The sequence below is a fragment of the Budorcas taxicolor genome, chromosome 7, assembly GCF_023091745.1.
Source record: "Budorcas taxicolor isolate Tak-1 chromosome 7, Takin1.1, whole genome shotgun sequence".
NCBI classification, from domain to species: domain Eukaryota; kingdom Metazoa; phylum Chordata; class Mammalia; order Artiodactyla; family Bovidae; genus Budorcas; species Budorcas taxicolor.
Window position 1 is genome coordinate 68,726,912 of NC_068916.1, and position 25,572 is coordinate 68,752,483.

The window sequence follows — 25,572 nt, forward strand, 5'->3', positions numbered from 1 at the left end:
AATTTTCTTAATTATATTTTCCAATATATACCACGTTTTTTATAGCAAATTAACAAATGCTATTTGGAAAGAAAAAAATCACCATTAAACCTTAAAACTTGGCCAGAAATGAATTTTTTTAATTTCGTGAGAATGACTTGTTGCAGACCGAGAGGACATATCGCAGCAATCAAGAAGAGTGCTAAGGGAAGACTCAAACCCTCCTTCCAGGCCCGGAAGTCCATTACGAACTACAAGGAGAGGCAAGCGAGATGCTGGCCTCCACTACGGCTAGAGCGACCACGAAAAGACACAGGAACTTCCGGGGCGGAGCTCGCTGTTCCTTTCCCTACCTTGGGGGAAATGTGGGTTGCTGGCACATTCAAAGTTCGCGATTGCTTGGCTGCTACTTCCGTCACTCTGAGACGGTGCTTGAAATTGGGAGCGACCATGGCAAAGAGCAAATTCGAGTACGTGCGGGACTTCGAGGCTGACGACACATGCCTGCCCCACTGCTGGGTGGTGGTACGGCTGGACGGCAGGAATTTCCATCGGTGAGCGAGCTCGGCCCGGGGTGCGTGCTTCGCAGGCGTTTCCGGTGAACGCGGCCCCTCCGTAGCAGCCCGCAGCTCGTGGTTACCGTGGTAACGCGGCAGCCAATGACTGCGCGGCTTTAAGCATCACACTATGTGCTGGCTACAACTGGCTTGAACGCGAGCAGTCTGGATAGTTAAAAATGAGACAGGGTGCTCACCTGGTGAGGAGCTGGCCTGAGGTGTCCATTGGCAAGGCTTTGGTGGAAGAAGTCACGCTTGGGCGCATTATTTCAGCTCTTCAACCGATGGCCAAACTGGTTGTTAGGTATCTTTGAGGGCTTGCTGTGGACAGCGCTATACAGAGCATATTCTTGTTTCATTATAAGTAACGGCACATGGACTGGATTCAGGAGGGAAAAAGTCAGAAAAAACAAAGTAATAGAAAGATGGGAATTTCTTTAAAAATGCTACTTAGGTAATGATTACTGTAGTTAAAATTTATTGAGCAGTCCAAGGAGCCAGGCATAGTTATGTTCGTTACCTCCTAACCTGCAGGACAATCCTATGAAGTAAATTTATCCCTATTTCACAGAAAAGGGAATGGAGGATTAGTATATATGTTCCTTTTTCTCAGTTTGTCAGAGCTAAAAAAACAAAACAAAACTGGAGTTCTTAACGAAATGGATTGGGTTGTGGCTCCTGGAATGTTTGAACTCAGAGCCCTATTACAGTGTCTTCCTTTATGAACAGCCTGTTTAATCTGTGTATTAATGACAAGGTCTCTTGCAGCCATGCCCTTTTCCCTTTTCTTTTTCCCATTTGAAGGTTTGCTGAGAAACACAGCTTTATAAAACCTAATGACAGCCGTGCTCTTCATCTAATGACCAAATGTGCCCAAACTGTAATGAACGAATTGGAGGATATTGTGATTGCATATGGACAGAGTGATGAGTACAGCTTTGTGTTCAAGCGAAAAAGCAATTGGTTTAAAAGAAGAGCCAGGTAATTCTGTGGCCTAGCTCCTTCAGAAAATTTCCTACCAGCATCTGGCTTCTGCTTGGGCTTCCCTGGTGACTCAGCTGGTAAAGAATCTGCCTGCAATGTGTGAGACCTGGGTTCGATACCTGGGTTGGAAAGATCTCCTGGAGAAGGGAAAGGCTGCTGCTGCTGCTGCGTTGCTTCAGTCGTGTCCGACTCCAGTATTCTGGCCTGGAGAATTCCTTGGACTATATAGTCCATGAGGTCGCAAAGAGTCGGACAGGACTGAGTGACTTTCACTATCTTAATCATAAACTTGCAGACTGTAGTATTTGCAACTGCAGAATGTGTGTGTGTGTATGTCTATATATGTATATATACACACTCACACACACTGATAGACTGATAATATATATAGAAGTTGACTGTTGTACTTCCATGTTATTCAGGCATTCTGTATGCTTCTTCCATTTCATATCACCTTCGCTTATAAACTGAACATTAAAACTAGAAACAGAAACTAAACATTTAAGTAAGGAGGATCTCAGTACAAATTAAGACAAATCTCATATTTATTTTAGCAGTATGTTGAAACTTTCACAGAAAACAGGTCATGTAATGAATTGGTGTGTTTTTAAAACAGTGGTGTCCGTCCTCCCAAGACTTGAAGAAAATCCTCTTGAACCATCAATTCACATCACATCCTATAGAAAAACATTTAATAATAGTAAACTACTTTATAGGACTAGAAAGAGAGGCAGGCTGCATTTTAAATATATAACTGAAATATTAAAATAGTTTTTCTTGACTCAGTTTATATTATCTCTTGGCTCTCCGGACAGTTTGTGTTATCACTGTGTTGCACCCACAGACCCTGTCGTGGCGTTGAATTAATATCATGTATTTTCCTTTTTCTTTCTCCACCCAACCTGCCTTCTGCAAGTAAGTTTATGACTCACGTGGTTTCCCAGTTCGCCTCCAGCTATGTGTTTTATTGGCGGGATTACTTTGAGGACCAGCCCCTTCTGTATCCCCCAGGCTTTGATGGAAGAGTCGTGGTGTATCCTAGCAACCAGACTCTAAAGGACTATCTCAGCTGGCGGCAAGCAGATTGTAAGTGAAACCAAATAAACAGATGTATTGATAGTTACATCACTAATTCGTTATATTAGAGGTGATGCTCTGAAATAGTTTTGGCTCATGTGTATTTTGTTTGGAATGCAGTATTTCACGTTTTTAAAATTAGTTGAAAATACTTGAAATATTGGGTATTTTTATGTAAATATTCCTTATTTTTAGCTTTTTTTTTTAATCAGAAGATCTGGCAATACCAAGTCTGTATTTCCACTTAGTATTGATCAGACCCTGTATAGTGACTTCTGCCTTTATACACACACACGCACACACACGCACACACACACACACATGCATACACGTGTGCATATACACAGGAGCCAGTGTGCCTCAGCTTCTACTACTCTGTTGTTCCTCTGGGGTCACCTACTCTGCTTTCCACACTTAGGTTCATGCTGGCTTTAGTGGGTATTTGAGTTGGGACCCTCCCTTACATGATGAAATATTTGTGAGACTTTTACTCATTTAATGTGTCTTGATTTTTCCAGAAGAATTGGAAAAGAGGTGGGAATAATAACAAATCAAATTATTTGATTAACGTACAAGTTAGCTTAGTGTACAAGTTAACAGACTTGTGTGAAGCACAGCTGAAATGACAGGATAAAACTGTTAGAAAATTTTTCTGCTTCCCTGTATGTTCCCTGTATGTGACTTTTGGCAGGTAACTAAATGTTTCTAAGGTTTCTCTACTTTAGAGAGGAGAGAAATTGGGCTCCATTACTCTTTGAAGGGTGAATATTAAAAAAAGATTCTACATCCCTACACAGTGTTACTCTGTTTTCCTTACAGGTCACATCAATAATCTTTATAATACAGTGTTCTGGGCACTTGTACAGCAGTCTGGCTTAACACCATTACAAGCCCAAGAGAGATTACAGGTATGTAGATCTTACTGCATTAAGACTTCAGGGGGGCAGTTTATGATCTCTCATGACATTTTGCCTTCTTTTTAAGCTCTTAAGTTTTTACAGCTTTGTTTTGAAGTTACAGAGATCACACTAGTAGCAGCTCTGCCGCTTGCTTGCTTTGTGACTGTGGGTGAGTTGTAACCACTCTCTGAGCCTCAGTGTCCTCTGCTGGAAAACGGAATTAATGGCTCTACACTCCCACATGGTAACGCTCGGCTGGAGCTGCATATCGGCTGCCCTCTATACCCGGCACAGGCTCGTCTTTTCTGTCAGCCCCACCTGGCTGCTTCATCGTTGTCATTCCCTGCTGGGGACCTGGAGTTTGGGATTAGGACTCTTGTATATCATTAAGACCTCAGACTCTGGGGAGTCAAATAATTGTACTCAGATGTTTTTGTTTAATTTTACCTCTCTGCCTTAGTTTGTATAGGTAAAATGTGGAAAATAATAGCTCCTACCTTACAGGTTTATAGTGAGAATTTTAAGTGGCATGATGCATGTAAAACGCACGTAGACTAGTACAAAGCACACTATAAGTAACTAATAAATACTTTTATTATTAGATGCTACTTGCAGGTGAACTGTGAAATGAGATGTGTTGTAATAACTCCTAATACAATGCCTGGTACTCAGTAAATGGTTGTCATTATTAACAACAGTGATAAAGATGGGCAGCAATAATAGGAAGACTGGTAGATGTAGCCAGAGTTTGGAAGCGCTGAATTTAGATTTTGATTCTTATTCTTAAGTATAAGAGCACCGTTGGCCTTGGAAAATTTATATAATCTTTCTAAGCTTCTGAGCTCTCATCCTAAAATGGAGATGGTTATGAGGGTCAAATAAAATATACAAGCTATCCAGTACAGAATCAGTACTCTTAACTATTAGTGCCTCTCACTCCATCACACAACAGTGATTGGTGAAGCCAGTTACTTGCTACAGAAGGGAACTTTATGGATTTTTGTATTTAAATAAGATTTGAACTGCTCTTAAAACTCGTTAATACCTATGTGATGTTTGCTGAATTGCTTCCACTTCTTGATTTGTTGCTAGAAGTTTAGAGTGGAATGGATAGGTGGGGCTAGGGAGAGAAGAGACCTACAAAGCTTTTTATATTTGTTTTTATTTCTTCAGGGAACTCTTGCAGCAGACAAGAATGAGATTTTATTTTCTGAATTCAACATCAACTACAATAATGAGCCACTGATGTATAGGAAGGGGACTGTGTTGATATGGCAGAAGGTAATGCTGTTATGTCTAAGGGAAAACAAAGGTCAGAAAGAAAGCCTGTGCCCAACCCACGCTTTGTCTTGCCTGCTGCCTGCGTGCTGATGTAACTCCAGTCATTAGCACAGATTAGACCCTTTTCAAAACGAGATGCTACAGATTATTATTATGGATGCTTGCTTTGTCAGTTCATCAGTCAAGTTTGTGATCTGGACTTCTCCCTTCTATAAGCAGAATTGCAGAATTTTAGAATTTTTTTTGTGTGTGTCGTAAGTTCTCCCCAAATCAAATCAAACCCCTTTAACAGGTATAGTGCCGATAAGAGAATTTTTGCATCCAAAGAACATTTAAAAAAATCCCACACTGGACCATTAAATGGCCCACACATCCCATGAGAACTATAATTTGAAGAACTGATGTTGTATGTGAAGGTTCTGTCCCTTACAGAATGTTCGAGAGATTCTCTAGACAGTCATAGTTAACTTAATATTCTGTCTCCTTTCATCTAAATCCTTAATTCTACCAATATTTTCTCTGTGATCCAGCTCCTGGGCATAATGATGTCTCTAAATTTATTTCCTTCTGTCTAAAGTATTTTTTTCTGAATTGAATGTTTTTAAGTATTAAGGGAGTAAGTATCCTAAGAGCTCAGGATCTCACTGGCAACTTCAGCTCTTTTATTAGTATTTTTAAAGTATTTGTTCTTTGGACCCGCAGGTGGAAAAGCAGAAATATCTTTAATTCTATGGTTATTGCTAACAAGAAACAAAGAGTCCCTTCTGTGTTCCTAAGATCTCCTCTCAGAATAGAGCAGCATAACTGTTTAAAAAGTGTTTTTAGTTGTAAAGAAATTCAGGTATGGTAAGATATGTATCTGTCTGAAAATATATATTTGTCAGAGGTACTGGGTTGGCTAAAAGTTTATTTGGTGGATATTTTGCCCAACCAAATATATAGCCCACTTCTCCGTCTTCTGTCCCAAAGCCACTCTCTAGTTAACAATGTCAATATTTTAACTTTACCTATAGGTGGAGGAAATCACAACAAAAGAAGTTAAGCTGCCAGCAGAAATGGAAGGAAAAAAGATGGCGGTGACCCGGACCAGGACTATGGCGGTGCCCTTACACTGCAATATCATTGGGGATGCTTTCTGGAAGGAACATCCAGAGATCCTGGATGAAGACAGCTGACCCTTTGCTTTTCAGTCCTGGCGTGCTTAACCATCTTGGCCCCCAAGTCTCCCGGCCTTTGGTGGCCCTAGCATCTGTGCCCCACAGAAGTGTCCCAGGAGTGGCATGACTCTGGTTGGGAGGGGAGCGGAGAGAAAAGGGGTGGATGTGGGTGGTGTGTCTTGTTCTGCTTTAAGTGGAACACCTATTTTGCAGTGTTCAAACGTGGTTCCTTCGGTAGAAGTACATTTTTAAAAAAAATTGTGGTACTCTTTTTATAAAGCAAGAACTATGTTATGCCTTGTAGATGAATCATTTTTAGACTGTGGCATGGGTCTTACAAAACCCTGTCAAGCTTTTTTCACCTCTGCTAGAAGATGAGTCTAGACTTGACTGTCGCCTGTGACCTTGGTAACCTCACCTTTGCCACCCATCTAATTGCATTCATCTTTGGCAGACCTGAACTAGTATAGGTTGATGCCTGTGCCTCTGAATGCAGGAATTCCAGGGCAAACTCAGGGCTTTGTGCCATTATCCAAGTTGGCAACCTGGGCTGAACGAACGAGTTGTAGCTTGGGTGTCCTTGCATAAACATTGTGTGGACTGATTTTGTGGAGTTGTCAGCATGACCCTCCTCATCTCACCAGGGGCAGTGATCACAAGGCTGCTTACTCTTTCTCAGGAGAAACAGAAGTTACATGTCTGTATAGGAGAAGGAAAATGTGAGATTGAATGAGCCAGGAGGAAGATACTCTCTGTCGTCTTGGCACTTCAGTTTTGAAAGTCACCTTCCTGTTGGACTTCCTGAAAAAGATTCTCAGGTAGCCTCTGTATACTAAAACAGTGACATTTGACTTGGAGAGCAGCGGGACCAACACTCATCTTTGGGTCACAGGTAGTAGAGGAGCCCTAGTGGTTCTACCTGCTGATGTGGAGTTGGGCGAGGAGCCATAGGAACTGCATGTTGCTCGTGGCCTCCGAAGTGAGCAGGCAGTGGGGGTAGGTGCTTGAGAACTCACATTTCCTTTTATGTTCATATTTTAAAGGAAAAAGATTAATTTGGCTCTATAAAGAATTAATTAAAAGCCCACATCACAGTGCCTGGTCTTACACTGTAGAATTTACAGCCAAGAAAATGTATTTTTGAAAGAGCGATGGCTGGTCTCATCTCACTAATTGACACCCCATCTGTTGATGCCTTTTTTTCCCCTCCCTGTTCTCACTCCACGGGAATAGGAGACATGGCTTACAGTTGGTAATTGATAAAATTTCTTTGAGAAGAAAAAAAATAAAGGTTTCAACTCCCTTGGCCTAATTTTTCTTTTTTTTCATACAAATGCAGTATATGAGTCCAACTTTCATGTGTGAACATCCTTACATAAGCCAGGCTCACATCCCTTCATCACAGTGGTGGTTCACAGACTACTGGATACAAAAATTTACTTGAAATGCTCTTTTAAAATGCCAGTTCCAAGCTCTCTCCTCATGAAGAGTTTGGGATTCAACGACTTTTGATGGGTGTGGTCAATATACCACACTTTGGGTAACTAGTCTATACCAAAACCTAGACTTGTACATCTAGATACACTGTGATAGGCCAAGTAAGGCAGTAAGAATGTAGCTCTTGACTGGCAAACATAATGGTAAACAAATCAGAGCATTCTATATCAAAACAAGTATAGATAAGTAGGTGTTTGTACAAATTTTTAAGACAGCCACCCAAGAAAGTTTTGTGTTTCCTGTGGATGTTCTGTGATACGACAAAGGTATCACTTGATTTTGTTATAAGATAGGAGGACATGTGCTTGCTGGTTGAATTGCCAGCAGTTTGCAGGAGTGAGGTTTGTCTTGGGGAGGGTGGTTTTGAGCAAACGAATATCCTGGGTTTAATATTTATGCTGTAATCATACCTATTGAGTTAAGTAATGCTGTCAGAAGCAGTGTTGGATGGGATTTCCCTGGCTGTCCAGTGGTTAAGACTCTGGGTTCCCAGTGCAGAGGGCATGTGTTTGATCTTGCATGCCACATGGCCTCCCCCCTCCCCTGCCCCAAGTACTGTTGGCTGCTTTGTCATCTTTATTTTGCAGTATGTCTTTATTCTAAAGTATACTTCACAGTTGTATATTAATTTTCATCCTCTCTCAAGAGACTAGTATTTTCTTTGGCTTCCTTTCCAAAGCTTAAGGAAACTTCAGAATATACACAGAAGCCACTAGTATAGAATTAATGCCAGTGGATTGCAGTTTGGGAGAGTGGTGACAGGAGTGATTCGTGTGATGTCTAGGTGACTGGAAACGTCTTGGTTCTACTGGTTGAGGGGGTAGTATCTGGGCCTTTGATGTGGACTACACTATTATTTTAACATCGAGAAACAAAAAAGTTTCTGCTAATCAGAGGCTCTAAAGTACAGCCAGGTTTTATAAATATGCCATCCCAGTTGTGGGATCTTCCTTTCCTCCAGGTGCTTAGCAATACTTAGAAGATCAATGATGGTGAATTTTCTTTAATACTAGCATCTGTCTGGTGTGTGTGTAAATTTCTTTTTGCCTAGATATAAGAAATGCAGTACTAGGGTCCACTCATAATCCTTCACTTTCATTGTACACTTAATGTTAACATTAGTAGAGCATTTATTACGCCCCATATGCATATCTTTGGTTCTTCAGACAGTGCCTTGAAACAGTTTCTAGCAAAGAGTCAGACAGGACTGAGCGACTGAACTGAACTGATAGTATCTCAAAAGAGAATGGAAAGCTCAGAGAAGCTAAATACTTGGAGTCCAGGTGTCTAAAATCCAGTGATGCTCAGCATAAGAGCAAACTGGGACATTCCTTGCCCTCTTCCTGGGCTTCCCTGATAGTTAAGTCACTCAGTCGTGTCCGACTCTTTGCGACCCCATGAATCACAGCACGCCAGGCCTCCCTGTCCATCACCATCTCCCGGAGTTCACTCAGACTCACATCCATCGAGTCAGTGATGCCATCCAGCCGTTTCATCCTCTGTCGTCCCCTTCTCCTGCCCCCAATCCCTCCCAGCAACAAGGTCTTTTCCAATGTGTCAACTCTTCGCATGAGGTGGCCAAAGTACTGGAGCTTCAGCTTTAGCATCATTCCTTCCAAAGAAATCCCAGGGTTGATCTCCTTGCAGTCCAAGGGACTCTCAAGAGTCTTCTCCAACACCACAGTTCAAAAGCATCAATTCTTCCGTGCTCAGCCTTCTTCACAGTCCAACTCTCACATCCATACATGACCACAGGAAAAACCATAGCCTTGACTAGCCGGACCTTAGTCGGCAAAGTAATGTCTCTGCTTTTGAATATGCTATCTAGGTTGGTCATAACTTTCCTTCCACGGAGTAAGCGTCTTTTAATTTCATGGTTGCAATCACCATCTGCAGTGATTTTGGAGCCCCCAAAAATAAAGTCTGACGCTGTTTCCACTGTTTCCCCATGTATTTCCCATGAAGTGATGGGACCGGATGCCATGATCTTCGTTTTCTGAATGTTGAGCTTTAAACCAACTTTTTCCCTCTCCTCTTTCACTTTCATCAAGAGGCTTTTTTTAGCTCCTCTTCACTTTCTGCCAGTTGGTAAAGAATCCGCCTACAATGCAGGATACCCCCGTTGGATTCCTGGGTTGGGGAGATCCGCTGGAGAAGGGATAGGTTACCCACCACAGTATTCTTGGGTTTCCCTTGTAGCTCAGCTGATAAAGAATCTGCCCACAATGCAGGAGACGTGGGGTCGATCCCTGGGTTGGGAAGATCCCCTGGAGAAGGGAAAGGCAACCCACTCCAGTTTATGGGGTCGCAAAGAGTCGGACGCGACGCAGCGACTTTCACTTTCACTTTGCCCTCTTGCCGTTGCTTCCCGCCAGCTCAAGCTACTAGTAGACCACAATTCCAGAGAACCGAGAAACACCTGGGGAGCTTGTCAAGCTGACGGGCCCGGGCTCCATCCCCAGGGAATCTGGACTATCAGCAAACACCGAAAGTGATAATAATATTGATGGGAAAACGCTGCGTTAACGCAAATGAACCTCTTCCCCCAAACGCTGATGCGCTCCGAGCCGCGGGCGAGTAGCTGCCGCACACCACACCGCGGGCGGCGCAGAGCGCAGGCAGACGCTGCCTCCTGGCGGCCGCCCGGGCGCAGTGAGACCCTGCGCCGCGGCTGCGCGGTGACGCCCTCTGGCGGCCCCGCTCCTTCTTCCCATCGGCCTCGGCTTGCGGGCCTTTCAAACATGGAGGAGCGGGAGCGGGGGGCGAGGTCGGCTCGCGCCGGGAGCCCCGCGCGCCCGCCCAGCCCGCGGCTGGATGTCAGCTCTGACAGCTTCGACCCGCTGCTGGCCCTGTATGCGCCCCACCTGCCTCCCATTCCCTACCCCAACGCGCCCTGCTTCAACAACGTGGCCGAATACGAGAGCTTCCTCAGGACCGGGTTACGGAGCGGCGGGCGCGGACGGGCGCGGGGCGCGGCCGCTGGCTCAGGGGGCCCCGCTGCGGCCTCCGCGCCCTCGGGCAGGACCCGCCGCCGCCCGGACGCCCCCGCCCCGGACCCCGAGCGCATCCAGCGCCTCCGCCGCCTCATGGTGACCAAAGAGGAAGGGGACGAGGCCGCCGAGGCGCGGCGGCGGGGTCCGGGTCGGAGCAGGAAGGCGCCGCGCAACGTGCTCACGAGAATGCCCTGTGAGTCCCGCGGGCGGGCGGGGGCCGGCCGGCTGTCCGGAAGGCGGCGGCCCTGCAGGCGTGTCCCTGGTGACAGCCGCTTGGCGCGGACCTGTGTGTGTATCAGGGGGAGGGTCTTGGTGAAGGCTGAAGAGATAACCGGCGACCGAGGGGAGGGTCAGCTTGAGGAATTCAGGGTCTGTATGAGCAGTGAGGAAGAGCGGCAAGGCTGTAGAGGGGATTAAGTAGCCATGGGTAGGGTCTGCTTGGATAACATGCGTAAAGGTCTTGGGGGCCACAGAAGTGATCACAGAGGTGACGAGGAACCTGCTGAAATCGATCTGCAGGAGTGATTGCGGGGTGGGGGATGGCCGCGGGATTCTGGAGAGGTGGTGAGCCTGGAAATGGGACATCATGGGGAGGGTTTGCAGAGGTGATGAAGTCTTGGGGCCACGCATGGTGAGAGCAGAGAGGGCACAGCCAGTATTAGGGGAGGGAGAGTGGTTTGGTCAGTGAGATTTGTGGGTGAGGAACGCAGTATGAGGAAATTGTTCAGATAGCACAGGGGACATAATCTCATGACCTCTGCACATTAAGTGACAGCTCGTTCTCAGTGCTGTAAGCAGAAAGGGCTGCAGGGTCTTGACATACATATGTTCACTGGAATGCAGCAGGCACAGAAGGCCACTAAAGGGCAGACACTTTTACAGCCTCTCTGCCGGGCTGAGTGCAGGGACTCTTGTCTGTCAGGCTCCTATTACCATATGCACAGGTTATTTTGAGTTCTGAAGGTGTAAATGGCACGAGGGGATTTCTTGCAGCCTCCTAATAAGTTCCTTAGAGTAAAGCTGTAAATAGCAGAGATTGCTAACGGGTGAGTTAGGTCTTGTATAAATGGAATAGAAACAGCCCAGGGTCATGTCTTTGTCATCTGGCAAACAGTTCTGACATCTGCCCCATGAACACAGTGACCTACTTAGCCATTCAGAGCATCTGTATTCTGATAACTAGATTGTGGCATTATTAAATCACTGCCTTTGGAATGGAGCATTTTGCTAAGTAAAGGAATATTTTGTTTCTTTCCTAGAAGTGTGTTAAGAGAGCAACATCCTAAAAAGCTGAGTGCTGTTAGGGGTGCCTTTGTGATTACAGTGCCAAAGCATCCCTGCCTAAGCTGGGGTTTACTCCAGTTTGCTTGCCCAGCAGTGACATTATGTATGTGCCTAAATTAAGAGCAGTTTGGGGGAGCTTATTTTGCCCATAGTTTTTGCCACTATCAGATCTTTGAAATGCCCTCCAAGTCTCAGATTGTAACATTTATTTCCGTTTTGCCAAGTATTGCTTTGCTGCCAAGATTTTCAAGACAAAAGAAGTATTTCTATGTGGTGAGTGGTTTTGGCTTTACTGGTGGAGCATTCCACCATATTATTAGGATGAAAGAGTGTGAAAGCCAGCTTTATCAACTTTCCACAATTAAATGTATGCCTGGAATCAAAGTCTCAAAGTGTGCTGTAGGCACTGAAAATTTTAATCCTACCACTGGAAACAGTTGGGTGTACATGGTAGAGATGAGTAGATATCACAAAAAATTGATGACCTTCAGGAAGCAAAAAAAAGTATAGAAGCAGGGATGAAGATTAGGTTTTTTCCAAAAAAGAATTCATATAGAAATCAGCTTTAGGTCTTGAGGTTAAGGAAGGGCATGCTTGACGATAACAGTAATTATTTAAAAATAAGGCTGTTGAGCATGTAATATATGCTAAATAAGTGTGTAATATATGCTGTATTACATATAGCAAAATTAACTCCTCAGGTGAGTAAAAAGGTTGTGAATTCATCACCACAATCAAGATACAAATCAAGGAGTTCCCCGGTGATCTAGTGGTTAAGATGCTGCACTTCCAATGCCAGGGATGCAGGTTCAAACCCTGATCAGGGAACTAAGATCCCACATGCTGTGTGGCAAAAAAAATAAAATAACGTGTAAAGTTAAACTTACCATAGGGCCTGGCCCATACTGAGGGCTCAGTAATTGGTGATAATATTGGTGACAGTGATGCTGCTGCTGTTGTTGATGTGAAGGAGGGAAGCCTGGAGACTCTTGAAGTGAACCAATAGTATGATGAGGCTCTGGACTTTATTGTTGGTTGTGGAAACAGAAAAGAAAGGTCAGGTCTTAGTTATTGAGAATCTTTTTTCTGGACTTAGTATTGGCTATAAGAAGGGAAAAATAAAAGAGTGGAGTTAAAAATGACCTGGATTTGGAAGGCTGTGGCCCAAGGGTAACGGCAGTGGAGAGAGGGATTTGGAAGAATAACTTCTTCAAAGATAAGGAATAGATACAGTTTTAGAAGCCTGGCTCATATCCATTTGGAGTTTGTCACAAATACTGCTCAGAAGAGATTCAGAATGTGCCTTGTGATTCTGAATGTGGAACTTTTTTTCTCTTGGGATTTTGCTCTGCTAGATGGTGCCAGTGTTGTATTTTTGATCACATGAGAGAAATATTCCCTGGAATTGTACTTTGTTAAATCTTTGGAAGAAAAATAAATCAAAATAAAGGTACAGATATGAAGGTTGAAAACCTGAGTTTACCATTTGCTTAATTAGAATAAGAGATTTTCGTTAAGGTACATGCTTGTCCTTTCTCCCTGATTTGGGGATGTGAGGGGAGTAATGCCCCTGTTTTCTTCTAAGTTAGAAAAAGAGTGGCCTTTCCAGCCTTTGTGGAACATGTGTATGGTGGGAAAGAGGAGTGAATGTGGAAGGCAAGTAGAGGAATCTAGGCATTGTGACCAGTTTCTAAGAAATTTAATTATTGGAACTTATTCATTACATGAAACTAGAAGTTACCTAGTCTAACCTCACCTTATGAATGGGGAAACTTGGACTTGTGGAGAAAAAGTTGCTCCCCAAGTTCACACAACTAGTTATAATGACCTAAATGTTGTTTACAGTGCTTGATTTGATGCCATCTGTAACACATATCCAGGTATGTGTATGTACACATACCTTAGTGTGTCAGAGGTTCAGAGAAGTTTAATATGGCTAGAGGAGGGATGGATGGTGAAGGTCAGGCCAAGGGTCTCATGTTCCTTTCCAAGGCCACTGTTTCTGACACTCTGCCTTCTTGCTGAATCTTCAATCTGACAAGCTCCTATTTCTCATCTACAAAGTCGCTTAATCCAAGAGTATCTTCTTTTATTAACTTACCCCTGCCATCATGTATAAGCCAGTCCATGAGTGGGGTAAGGAGGTTAAGAGTAACCACCTTAGGTATCCGAATTGAAGTGCAAGACACTTGTTCTCTTTTATGCATATACTAAAAATAAGACAGAGTTATTGTTGTTTGTCTACTATCAATGACAATAACTTACAAAGAACTATGCCATTCAGACTTCAGGGGAAGAGTGAGATTGTGTAAATGTGAGTGTGTATGTGTGTGTATATGCATGCATGTGCAGTTTTCTTTAGGGAGGTTTTATGTAGTACAGTCACTGTACTGTGATGGCTAAATTAACATGAAATAATCAAAATAAAACTCAGCCTTGCTTTCAAGCTCTGAAAAAAAAAAATCCATCATAATAAAGGCTGCAGTTTTTAGTCCCAACATTCTTCACATGAATTGTCATACTTCTCTTTTCATATGATGCTTATCAGCAATTTCATAGGAGTCAGATACTCAGCAGGTGCCTTTACATCAGTGAGGCCTGAAATACAACCAGGGCTCTTCTTCCTCATGTGAAGATAATGTTCACTGAAACACTAGTGGCCTAAGAGCACGGGCTTCTGCATGATGTAGCTTAGACCGAGAGAGGGCCAAAAAGCCATTCTCTCTTAGACGATTACATGTGTTTCAGGGCAGATGAGTCACACGGTTTATTTCCTTTAAACCTGTGACCCAAGTTCTTGGTTCTTTGGAAGGCTCAAGCTGGATATGCAGTTCGTAAGATTTATCCTGAAAAAGGTTGTTATACAAGGCAGAGAACTGAGAAGAACCTGGCTGCTGATGTGCACATTTAGTATTGTGTTTTTTTGCCCCCCAAAGTTTTTAAGTGATGCTGCCTCTTAGAATCAGAGGCATCATAGAAATAGCATATGGAGGTAGTGAAACCTTTGGATGGTGGCCACGCAGGGGGTTTACCCAAGTTCTGGGGAGTCTTGTCTCATTTCAGTGTGCATTGCCTGCACTTGGCATGCTGCCCACTGGACCTTCCTGCTCCTGTGGTGTGGTTGCCAGTGCCATACCATGTAGCCTTGCGTTGCTGGAGATGGTGGGGTGGTCTTGGTTGTTACTTCTGGGAATGAGAGCAGGTATTCATTCTGTGCTGATGGTTCTTCTTGTTCCAGTGCACGAAGGCAGCCCTCTGGGTGAACTCCATCGCTGTATCCGGGAGGGGGTGAAGGTGAATGTTCACATCCGCACTTTCAAGGGACTTCGGGGCGTCTGTACAGGCTTCCTCGTTGCATTTGACAAGTTCTGGAATATGGTAATTAAGCCTTCCTCAAGGAACTGGAGCACCTCCTAAGGATTAAATCTTTTATATATCTCAAGGACTTTATTCAGCAAAACCTCCAGAATAACTTCCAGGAAGCCCTAGAATCTTTGAATTCTCTTGGACAACAAGAGAAAAGTTCTTTTTATTGTTTTCCCAAAGGCAGTGGCTTTCACCTGGGATGATTTTACCTATGCCTCCTTCCCAGGGACATTTGGCCATGTCATTTTTTGATTGTCACGACTGTAGGACAGAGTACCACTGGCATCTAGTGGGTAGAGGCCAGGGCTGCTGCTGTGCACGCTGCAATCCACAGAATATCCTGCCAACAACAGAGAATTATCTGGTCCAGAATGTTACTAGTGCCAGGGTTGAGAAATCTAGCCTTAAGGAATAATTACTTATTTCTTCTTTTAGTAATTTTATATTGATTTCTTACTGGTTATTTTTCATTCATTTAAACATATTTATTGACTTTCTACTTTGGCTGGGCACATTGCTAGGTACAGAAATTTCAGGAAGGAACTTAAAGTGCAACTTTTGGAAAGAGAGATGAAGATAGAGGGGAAGCAGCCATATTAATAAGCCAGACACTTTGCATGGTGTTTGCTCATGAAGGAGTGTACCATGCGCCCTCAGTCTTCTAGAGGCTTAACTGTCTATTTACTAGACAGACATTTGGAAGAGAAAAAGGACGCAGCACAGCTATGATATGAGACAGTTACAGTAGGAGCCACAAGGGCTTTCTGGTGTTTCTTTCCATACGATCTTCCATCGCCAGTTTTTCTTCTCTTTGTGCTGTATCTTCATCTGTGCATGCCCCTTGATTATAGTAGTAGTTGCTAATACTTATTAAGCACTTGCTATATGCCAGATCCTGTACAAAGGACTTTATATATACTACCTCAGTGAATGAGTTGTAAGTCTATCACTGTTTTATTTCACAAATGAAGTAACTGAGGCTAGTGGTTTTGGAAGGTTGGTCCCAAATGACACTCTTAGTAAGTGAAAGGGACTGTAGCTTTATCTTTTCTGGCTTATGAAACCATGTTTTAAACCGTATGGAGTCATAAAACTTGGATTCAAATCCTAGCTTAACGTTTGGTAGCTGTGTAACTCTAGGCAAAGTAATTTCTCTGAGCCTCAGTTTTCTCATTTCTAAAATGTAGGGGGAAAATGTTTTATTATTATTGTAAGTTTACCTTTGAAGGGAGAGATTTAAGAGAATATATTTGACAGTGGTGGCAATAACAATACTGTCAGCTTATGTTTGTAAGATAATTCATACTTTTCAAAGTAATTTCTCATACATGAGCTCATTTGAGCCTGATAGCTGTCCTGTAATGTTGATCTCTCATCAACAAGAATTCACCGGCATTTCTGTGTATTGCCTTGGCTAGTCTCTTCATTGCTGTCATAAAGCAGAGAGACTGAAAAGGGAAAATCAGCAGTAGTATTCTTAAGGTGTGGTCTGAGGCTGTCCTACATCCGAATCATGGGGTTTCTGGTTAAAACAGAAAGTTCCTGGGCTTCGTCCCAGATGTACAGAATCAGAATAGCCTTAGATTTATATTTTGCCACATTACTGACAAGAGGATTTTTTGCAGAAACTAATGCCTGTGGTGTTAATGCATCTCTGGTCAGTAATGTGTTAATAAGCTTCCTAGATTATTCATGCCCCCCTGAAATTTAAGAGCCTCTACCCTACATTTGCAGTGGCCCCTTACCATAGGAGAACCCCATCGTATATGGTCGTAACAGCTTGGCGTTCCTATTCATAGGGGACCATGTATTACCATTTGTTCCTGCCCAAGAGCTGAGTCACCTGTTAAGTTTAGTCTGGTATAATTAGATGGTATTCTGCCATTTAAATTTTGTCCTGAAAGCTATAAAAATAATATTTTGAATGATACCATATTTTTCCTTCCTTTGGTCTCTTTTTCTCTAGGCACTTACTGATGTGGATGAGACCTACCGAAAACCTGTTCTAGGCAAAGCATATGAACGGGATTCTTCATTGACTCTCACCAGGGTAAGCAGTTTCCCCTGACTTTGAGTACCCAGTGTGCTTTCAAGCTTAGGAATTAAGATCACTGAGCCTAGGGACCAGGATTTCCCAGCAGTAAAGCCTTATTGCTGTCAACCAGGCATGCTTGGACCAAGGTCTTCATTAGTCTCTTCTCATGCATCCAGTGAGTAAAAAATGAGTCTGTATTTCTTACTTGCATATTGTTTGAGCAACAAGTTACCTCATCAGGTCTGAATGTCTTTCAGTTTTATACCATAGAAAAAATGGGTACCTTTTCTCTTGACATACTTACTGATTTATCTGAGTTATGGCTAGAAATAGAAAATTTGTTGCTAACGTTTTTAAAATTGCAAAGCAAACAGTCTACAGAGCATGATTAAGGAATCTAGTCTTTCCTTGGTATATCGAAAAAAAGAGATGTTGAAAACTGAAGAGAAGGCTAATACTTGTCATTGCTTTCCTTGCAGCTCTTTGATCGACTAAAACTGCAAGATTCCTCCAAGAAGGAAACAGATTCTAAGTCTGCAGTTGAAGACTCCACTCTCTCCAGATACTCCCAGACATCCACATGGAAGGTGGCTTCGGTGTGGGGAAGAGGAGACACCGACCGGAGTTCACGCAGGCGTTCCCGCTCCGTCCCTTCTTCCTTGCAGGCGTCTGCAAGGGAGGAGTCCAGGTCAGAGCTGTCAGGGAGGACTACACGGACAGAAGTGTCCAGTGCGGGGGGTACCTTTTCCAGGGCTACCACCCTTTCCAGGGGCCCGTCCCGTAAGAAAAAGAGAAAGCCCAAAGTGGATTACCAGCAGGTTTTCACTCGACATATAAATCAGATTTTCATTCGAGGTGAGAACGTCCTGCTGGTTCATCTTGCACAGTGACCGGCTCAACCTCACTTGAGTTTTGGTTGTAGAAATACAATGCATGAATTGCTGCTATGCTTATCCTAGTATCCCAGTGTAACTCTGAGTTGGAGTGATCCCTCTGGTCCAGCATGTGCAGAGCATAGAGCCAGGCTCGGGCCCTCTGGGAGATGAGGTCCTGAAGGGAAAACAGCTTGAGAGGGTGGTGGGTATTTGCATCAATATCACAGCAAAAGCTGTACAGAGCATGGTCCATGCATCTGATTTGATATCACAGTCTACTGCATACACTCAAACCAAATATAAGCTCTTGAGTTGGGGAGCATGGTATGAATTGAATTGACTCCACAGACACTATAGCGTGGTGAAGGAGAAGGCCTCCTCAGGAAGAATGATCTCATTTCTAGAAGCTAGTGCCCTGAGTACTCATGAACTTGTATCTAAGAGTAGCAGGATAAATTGCCTCAAGCCCTTCATCCGCACCTTGTAACTGACCTTTAAGTTTCACTCTACACCACTCTCTCTTGATCGAGCAATGTACTTTGCTATCTCTTAATATCTGTAAGATATAAGAAGGCTACGCATTTATGTAAGAGTGAAACCTGGGTGGGTAGCATGCTCCAATAAATGCTGTGTCTTCATCCCTCTCCATGTTATGGGAAGAAATAGGGGACCTTGTTGTTGGCTTTCCTCTTGCCAGAGGGAGTTCCTGCAGATGGTGTACCAGGTGGGACTGTAAGATGCTCTTGTCCTTCTCTTCTTTCACTTTTGTGGCATGGTGCTAGTGCATGTGCCTGCGTATTGCCCCCTGTGTATAGTGTGACCTGTCCTGTGAGCTTTATAGCAGGAGGCTGTCACCTTCCTGACTGGCTGCGAAGAGTTCTGCATGAACTCAAGAATACACACACATCATGTGGCTGAGAGTACCCTTTCCGGGCAGGGCTGGCCCTGTCTCGAGTGTCTTTCAGGATGGTTCCATGAAACCCGGGTGGAGTTTTATTCCCTTGTGTCAGGCCAAAGAGGTTCTCACAAAGTACAACAGTGGTGTCTATAAGGGACATGTTACTCAGCCCAGCTTGAGTAACCAAACACCAGACCACCTGCTACTATTTCTACTTGAATCATATGCTTTTTCAATCACCAGTGCAAAATAGGCTATATCTCGACATAGACTGTTAGGCAATATTGACCTTTTGTTTTGTTAGTTTATGTTAGGTTTTATTTTAGATAGCTTACATTCAAAGTGAGAATGAGAAATAGCTCACTAGTTAAAATGTTTGAAAAGAAAAACTTCCTCTGCCGTATTTGTTGTGTAACTTAAATGAGCCTTCTGAGAAGCAGGGGAGTCACGCTCAGAGAGCTGGGCCGGGACTCCTGGTCCTTTGGCTGGCTGGGCCTCTGGCTCTTCGTGGAGTGAGAGAAGAGCAGACTAACCCTTCTGTGCCTCAGGTTTTCCCCATCAGACACCTACCTCACAGGGGCACTGAGGAACAGAATCTGGGGAAGGCATTTTAAAGTCTTTTAACATACATAAGTGCCATGAGTAATTTTTACTCACTCTGTTTCATAGCTTGCTAGAAGTTCACTGTCTCATGAGCAAAGTAGGTGCTATATAATATAAGAACGTAATCTCTGTAAGTGTTAACAGTTATGATCTTCTTGTCATCAGAAGGCAGTGATACCTTCAGGAACTACTTTCCATGTTCCATTCCTTTCTCCTAAGGGACAATGGAAGTTCTCAGAAGAATATCTTTAGTGAAAGAAAAGTAACAGTCTTTTTTGCTGCTCTCCCATATCCCAGCCCCCACCCTTTTCTGGTCGTGATGAGAGGGAATTCCTCTGCACTTTTTGGGGGGTTTATATGCCAGCACTGAAGGAAGGATGTGAATCTAAAAACAGCACATCCCTGAAAGGGAATCTGTGGAAGTTGTTTCATTTGATTTTGTTTCAAAATGGGTTTCAAATATACTCTTTAGAACCAGAAGAGATGCACTAAACATTTAGAGAGGTTCTAGGTTACACATGCAAGCGAACAATTATCTTTGGACACTGCCAGCCTGAGTCTTTTTAAATAGTATGTTCTGAAATCGGTCGTCTTGTTCATCATCAGGCACCCCACCTTTACCCCTTTACCGATCTCCCCTGTTTGGCTGTCCCCATCTGTCTGTCTGTCTTGTCCCTCATCTGGAAGCTGTAGTAGTTACTAGATTTTCACAATAAAGGAGAAATTTGGAATCAAATGAATATAATTAATTTCTATTCATTGTAGTACCTGATTAAATCTAACCTGACTTATTTTAAACACATGCTCATTTCCTTGTTTGCATATGATTTTCATGTGTCCATATAATGATTGATTTATTGCTTTTTTGCCCAACTTAACAATTCTGGCTCTAAAAATTATTTTAAAACCGTGTGTGATCTATCTTACGTGCCCATATTCCCCATTTATTGGTTTGGACAGTGATTCTGGGATGATTACTGTCTAGTAAATGTGATGTTTTGTACAAAGCATGATAATCATTATTTTATAGAAGTAAATTTTTAAAATTATTGCCATTTCTTTATTATTGGATAAATTTTTCAAAACGAAGGAAAAATATATTCTAAAAATGTATATGCTGCTCAAAAATGTGATCATCTAAGACATTTTAACAAATTGCTATGGAAATAACTGAAGTCTTCCTCAAGAGAAGGCAAGGAAAGAAAAAGGGGAAGTAACAGCCAGAATGGCAGATTTCTGGAGGCCCCCCATCAGCTCGCCAAGGGGGCCCTAAACAGCCGATATACACCACAACTGGCTTCTAGTATTCTCCAGGGATTTGAGATTGAGACTCTAGTTCTTATTTTTTTTAACATTGAACTGAAGTTCTTCAGAGTAATCTCTAGACAAGGGAGCGTGTTTTCAGGGCAGACTTATGAACTTGCTGAGGTCTTCTCAGGGGTATACAGGTTTGTTAGAAAGTAACAAGGGACTGAGAGATGGAAGGTGTGGCTTCACCCCCAGGATGATCTCATGGGCCAATATTTGTACACAGAGGTTGTTCTACTGCTTCACCACTAGGAGAGGCTGCACTTTAGGTTGTTTGTGCTGGTAATTAGGAAGTATTTCTGCTTTCTTTCAGAGACCAGTTATGATAGAGGTGGGCTGTTTGTGAGATGCTTAGCTAGAGTTGTCCGTGGCAGGCGGCCCTGGACCAGTTGGTTTCTTCCTCTCTCTGCATGTTGCGTGTCAAGTCAGAAAGCCTAGAAACTGTTAGCATTAAAGTCAAGGTGCATAGGAATCCTTGCCAGTGTCGTTAGTGAATGAAGAAGGGCTTTACCTGTCTTCATGTGAAAAGGTCCAGGAGTACCTTTAGGGATTATCAGCCCCAGCCTCAGAAGCCTTACACAAACCTAGGTGTACTGCCTGTACCCCTTGAGAAAGAACCTAACTTGATGCAGAGTGGATATTTGTATTTCTATTTGTACTGTTTTCATAGCAGCAGACATGGGCAAAATCATGAAATAGAATCTGTTCTGTAAATCACTTTTTAAAATTTTCTCTTATTTTTGCCTTTAGGAACAAATTTAAATTATTCAAAGACAGCTAGCTGTCACTGGTGCTGCCCCAAAGCTTTCTAATCCTTTATGTATTTTTATGAATGAAATGGTTGCTGTGGGAAGACCAAGATTCATCTAAGAATGTCATGGTATAAACAGAATGGTTTGTAGTTGTTTGGATTTTTCTTTTCCTGTGCCATATAGAATGCAGTCAACTCCTTTTCAGTAGCTTCTGTTCATCAGCTTGTGTGTTTCTGGGTAGCAACTCCCAGAAGGCTCTTAGTGTTTGTGAAGAAAGAAAATCTCATCTAGGCCTGTGTTGCAAAGGTGGGTGGTCTGTCATTACTTCCTGGCAAATTGAGTTGATGGATTTAAGATAAGCCTTTGGGGTTCCTCCATCGTTTCCTGGGCTTTGAGGAGGAGTTGGGCCTCCTTTACTCGTGGTGTTTTGAGTATGTTTCAAATGTTTGTAAGTTCTCTTGCACTCCTCTAATAAAAATGAAAGCTGTCTGTCAAGACATGGCTTTGGATGGTTGGGAGATCTAGCCGGAAAAAAAAAGTACACCTGAGACCTTCAGTTGGTCTTTTATTTATTTAGAATAAAAAGTAGTTTGATAAGCTACCAGAGCCAGTGCTTCTTTAAAAACATTCTCTGAAGAGATAGGAACTGTCCCACAGGAAAGCTATAAAAGCTATTCCCAGTACATTGCAATTGCTTTTGATTTTTAATCCTTTGGAGCAAATGTCTGATGTTATGTTTTTAGAGCTGTGGGGTAAAAATGTATTTTAAAAAAATTTAGGGGTGTTACTGAAACAATGACTGGCTGAATTATGTGTGAGCTAAGCTCTAGGGCAGCTGTCCAGTTCTTTTTTTGTTGTCCTGACAGTAAAGCAGATAGTAAGCGATGTCTTGAAAAGTGATTTTTGCTTATTCCATCCTGACATCTAAAGGCATTAGCCTCCTATTTGGCAGCCCTGGGGAAACCCCTCCGCACCGTGACTTATTACCTTGTTTTTTAGACAAGGCTAAACCTGGATGACTCTGTGTATTAATAGTTTCACTCTTCATATACCAGCTGCTACAAGAAAAACCATGATTTTTAATCTTGTCTTGAAATTACTCCTCATTGTTAAATTCACCTAAACCCTTCCTGTGTATGGAGGGTTGCTGCTAGTAACATCAGTTTGCAATGTTCTGCTTTCAGTATTTGTCATACGGGAGTCTGGAAACTGTAATAAATATGATTGTCTTAATAAACTGGCTGCTTTGTCTCTGCTAATTGAGGAGGGATGGGTGGAGAGGAGGTGGCAGGGGAGTCTGTTACCCATGAAGACACCCATCTAGAAAGTTAACACATCACAGGCCTTCTGCAGTCTCATTGTTGTAACCTTGTGCCTTTTCTTTAGCAAAGCACATGTATCTAGATCATTATTCAAGTTTATTTGAAGTTTACGCTTAGAAAAGGAACTTGGCCCATGTTTGTGAATTCTCTCCTAGTCTAAGCCCCAAGCAATGGTCATTGCCCTGTGAATTTATCCTACCTAATAGCTCACTGGTGTTAATCCACTCTCTTCACGACCTGCTGAGATCACCATTGACTCAGCTCCCCTTGGAGGATTTTACCACATCTTGCTGATTGACACACTTCCAGGAATATCTGAATTTGCCACCAGCTCCTCTGTGCACATACAGGAAGTTGATCTGCCCAGAGATTTGCCACATTGATTACTTGACATCCTCTGTGTGCTTCTAGCCCTGAGTCATCCAAATAAGGTGGACAAACAAAAATGACATTGATTCTTAGAGGGGGGAACCTCAAGTTAAAGACCCAATTCCCTACTTTCAAAGGATACATTAAGTTTGGCACAGTTGGCATACAAGAAGTTTGTAGGCATCACAGTGGAAAAAAGAGAGGCAAGACCCACATGTTCCAGTTCTGGCTCTTGCTTGTTTGTTTTACATCTCAAAGACTTGTGCTTAAATAAAAATGTCCTCATTAATCAAACTAAAGTCAGAAGAGTCTGCTAGCTTGACATACAAAATGTACAGTGATGGTTAAATATTGGTAGGGAGTGGAGGCCAGCGGAATGAAATTTATCATCTGTTACTCTCCTTTTGCTTTCTGGATAGGAGTGGCAAAGAGAAAACAAGTGCTTGTCCAGCCCCGTTTTCTCCTTGGATAGACGTGAAGGGTATGTCAGTCTGCTCAGTTACCACTAGATGGCAGTAGCTTAAAGAGAACTGCTTAAGTGTAGAATCCCAGAAGGACCTGAGGCTCCAGATCTCCAGTTACTGCTACCATTTATTGTTAAACACTCACCAGTCTGAACCTAAATAATCAAGGAAAAGCAAACTGTAGTCAACCCAAGTGGCAATATAACCGTCTCTTACCACTGCTGAATTTCCATAATGTGAAGCTAAGGCAGCCTGATGGCAGCCGTCAGCCAGTGAAAGTGCCTAAGGAAGAGAGAAAGGGCAGAGCGTCCACTATTTTAGGGAGTCTGTTGATATTCTCACATGGTGGAGTTCCTCATTTCTTCTCAGAATGCTGTCAACTCCACCTGTCCCCTTCCCGCCTGCTGGCAGGAGATTACTTCAGGTAAACTGACTTGATTCCTCTATTTCTCATCTGCTGTCTCGCTTTTGGAAATTCACTTTCTCCCAGTGTTAATTCCTGATGCTCCGTTATGAGAGAGGTTGCATTTCTCTTGTGATTCCACAACCAGAATAAAACCTCCAGTCCAAGGCTGCAAGCGAGGAAAATTTCTGATAGACACAGAGAAGTGTGGTGTTTTAGGCTGTGCTCTGGGAGCAGGAGCAATAAGGTAGGAAGTGCTGGTAAGTCTCCCAGCACTTCACATCAAGGCCTTCAAAAGACCTCTCTCTCCGTCAAGGAATAATTTCCCAGCAGCCTATGGTGAAGAGGAATCTACAAGTGCCAAACCCATTGCCTGCATTACCTTGTTCAGATAAAACCACAGCACGGGGGAGATTTTATCTCCAATATGTGTGTGAGGGAACTGGAACACATTAAATAAGCTACCAACATCTCCCCTGGTAATAAATGGCAAATTTGGGGTCTGTCTCTCTGACTTAAGTTTGTTGCTAGCCAGTTGTACCTGAAACATATCAAATTTCTCAGGCATTGAATAGGAAGCTTTGAGGACAAGTGGAGTTAATCCCCTTAGATTAATCAGAAACCAGATAGCTGAGTTAAACCAGAGCTTTTGGTTTTTCACATGTCTAGTTCTTTTGGCCCAGTTCTTTGACTGAAAGTGGACATGTACACAGGGCTTCGTGGCTCCCAGAACGGACTGTGGTGGTGGGCACCCCCAGGGCAGTGGTCCAGCTGTGGTAAGAGTGGCTGCCAAGTGAGGACCATCTGGTATTTCATTTCACCCACCAGTTGGTTTGGCCCTGGAAGGGGTATCAACCTAATAGTCTTGTTAAAAAGCAGGTGGGACAGCTAGTGATCTTTCCCAAGTCTTCAGAACGCGTGTGGAAAGCCTGCCAGCCCTTTCTTTCCAGTGTTCTGCAAAACCTGGTAAGAATGCTTTCTGCAGGTCTTGACTTATTCATCTTATTAAAACAAAACAAAACAATAAAACTTTTCTCAATGCTAAACTCTGGATGTGTTAAAGCAGGAGAAAAGGATTAGTTGAAGGCCTGTGGTCTTCCTAGAAAGATTGGCAAGCTGTCTTGTAAAATTTCCCTTCAACTTGATGATGTGTTAGTTTCCAGAATATGATAATCCTAGAAGGAGCCCTTATCTTAGATGCTTACCAGTGGTTTCTAAACCTCAGTTTCCTCATCTCTAAAATAGGGATAATACCACCTAATAGGGTTGGTGACAAAGTGCTCAGCCCAGACAGCAAGTTTTAATGTCATTTATGCTATGATGAGCTTGCTGTGTGATGCTTAGCTGCTTTCTTCACTTCCCTGTGCTTGTGTTTCACGTCCTGAGACCAGGCAAACGAGTGGACGCAGCACAATGCTGTCATCCTTTTTTCCTAGCACACAGACAGACCTTGAAAGATTGTTCCCAGA

At 43.1% G+C, this 25,572-nt stretch overlaps 2 protein-coding genes across 2 annotated transcripts; both read left to right on the forward strand.

The window, feature by feature from the left end:
- The first annotated feature begins 342 nt into the window (after nt 1-342).
- Nucleotides 343-6,018, forward strand: THG1L (tRNA-histidine guanylyltransferase 1 like). Its single transcript, XM_052644058.1, has 6 exons — nt 343-533; nt 1,341-1,517; nt 2,437-2,606; nt 3,417-3,505; nt 4,670-4,777; nt 5,791-6,018. The coding sequence occupies exons 1-6, from the start codon at nt 343-345 to the stop codon at nt 5,950-5,952; spliced, it is 897 nt and encodes a 298-aa protein (XP_052500018.1). The 3' UTR covers nt 5,953-6,018.
- A 4,154-nt stretch (nt 6,019-10,172) lies between these two features.
- Nucleotides 10,173-22,697, forward strand: LSM11 (LSM11, U7 small nuclear RNA associated). The gene is made up of 4 exons (XM_052643410.1): nt 10,173-10,617; nt 14,947-15,086; nt 17,041-17,124; nt 17,589-22,697. Exons 1-4 carry the CDS (start codon nt 10,173-10,175, stop codon nt 17,997-17,999), a joined length of 1,080 nt encoding a protein of 359 aa, XP_052499370.1. The 3' UTR covers nt 18,000-22,697.
- Nucleotides 22,698-25,572: the final 2,875 nt, after the last annotated feature.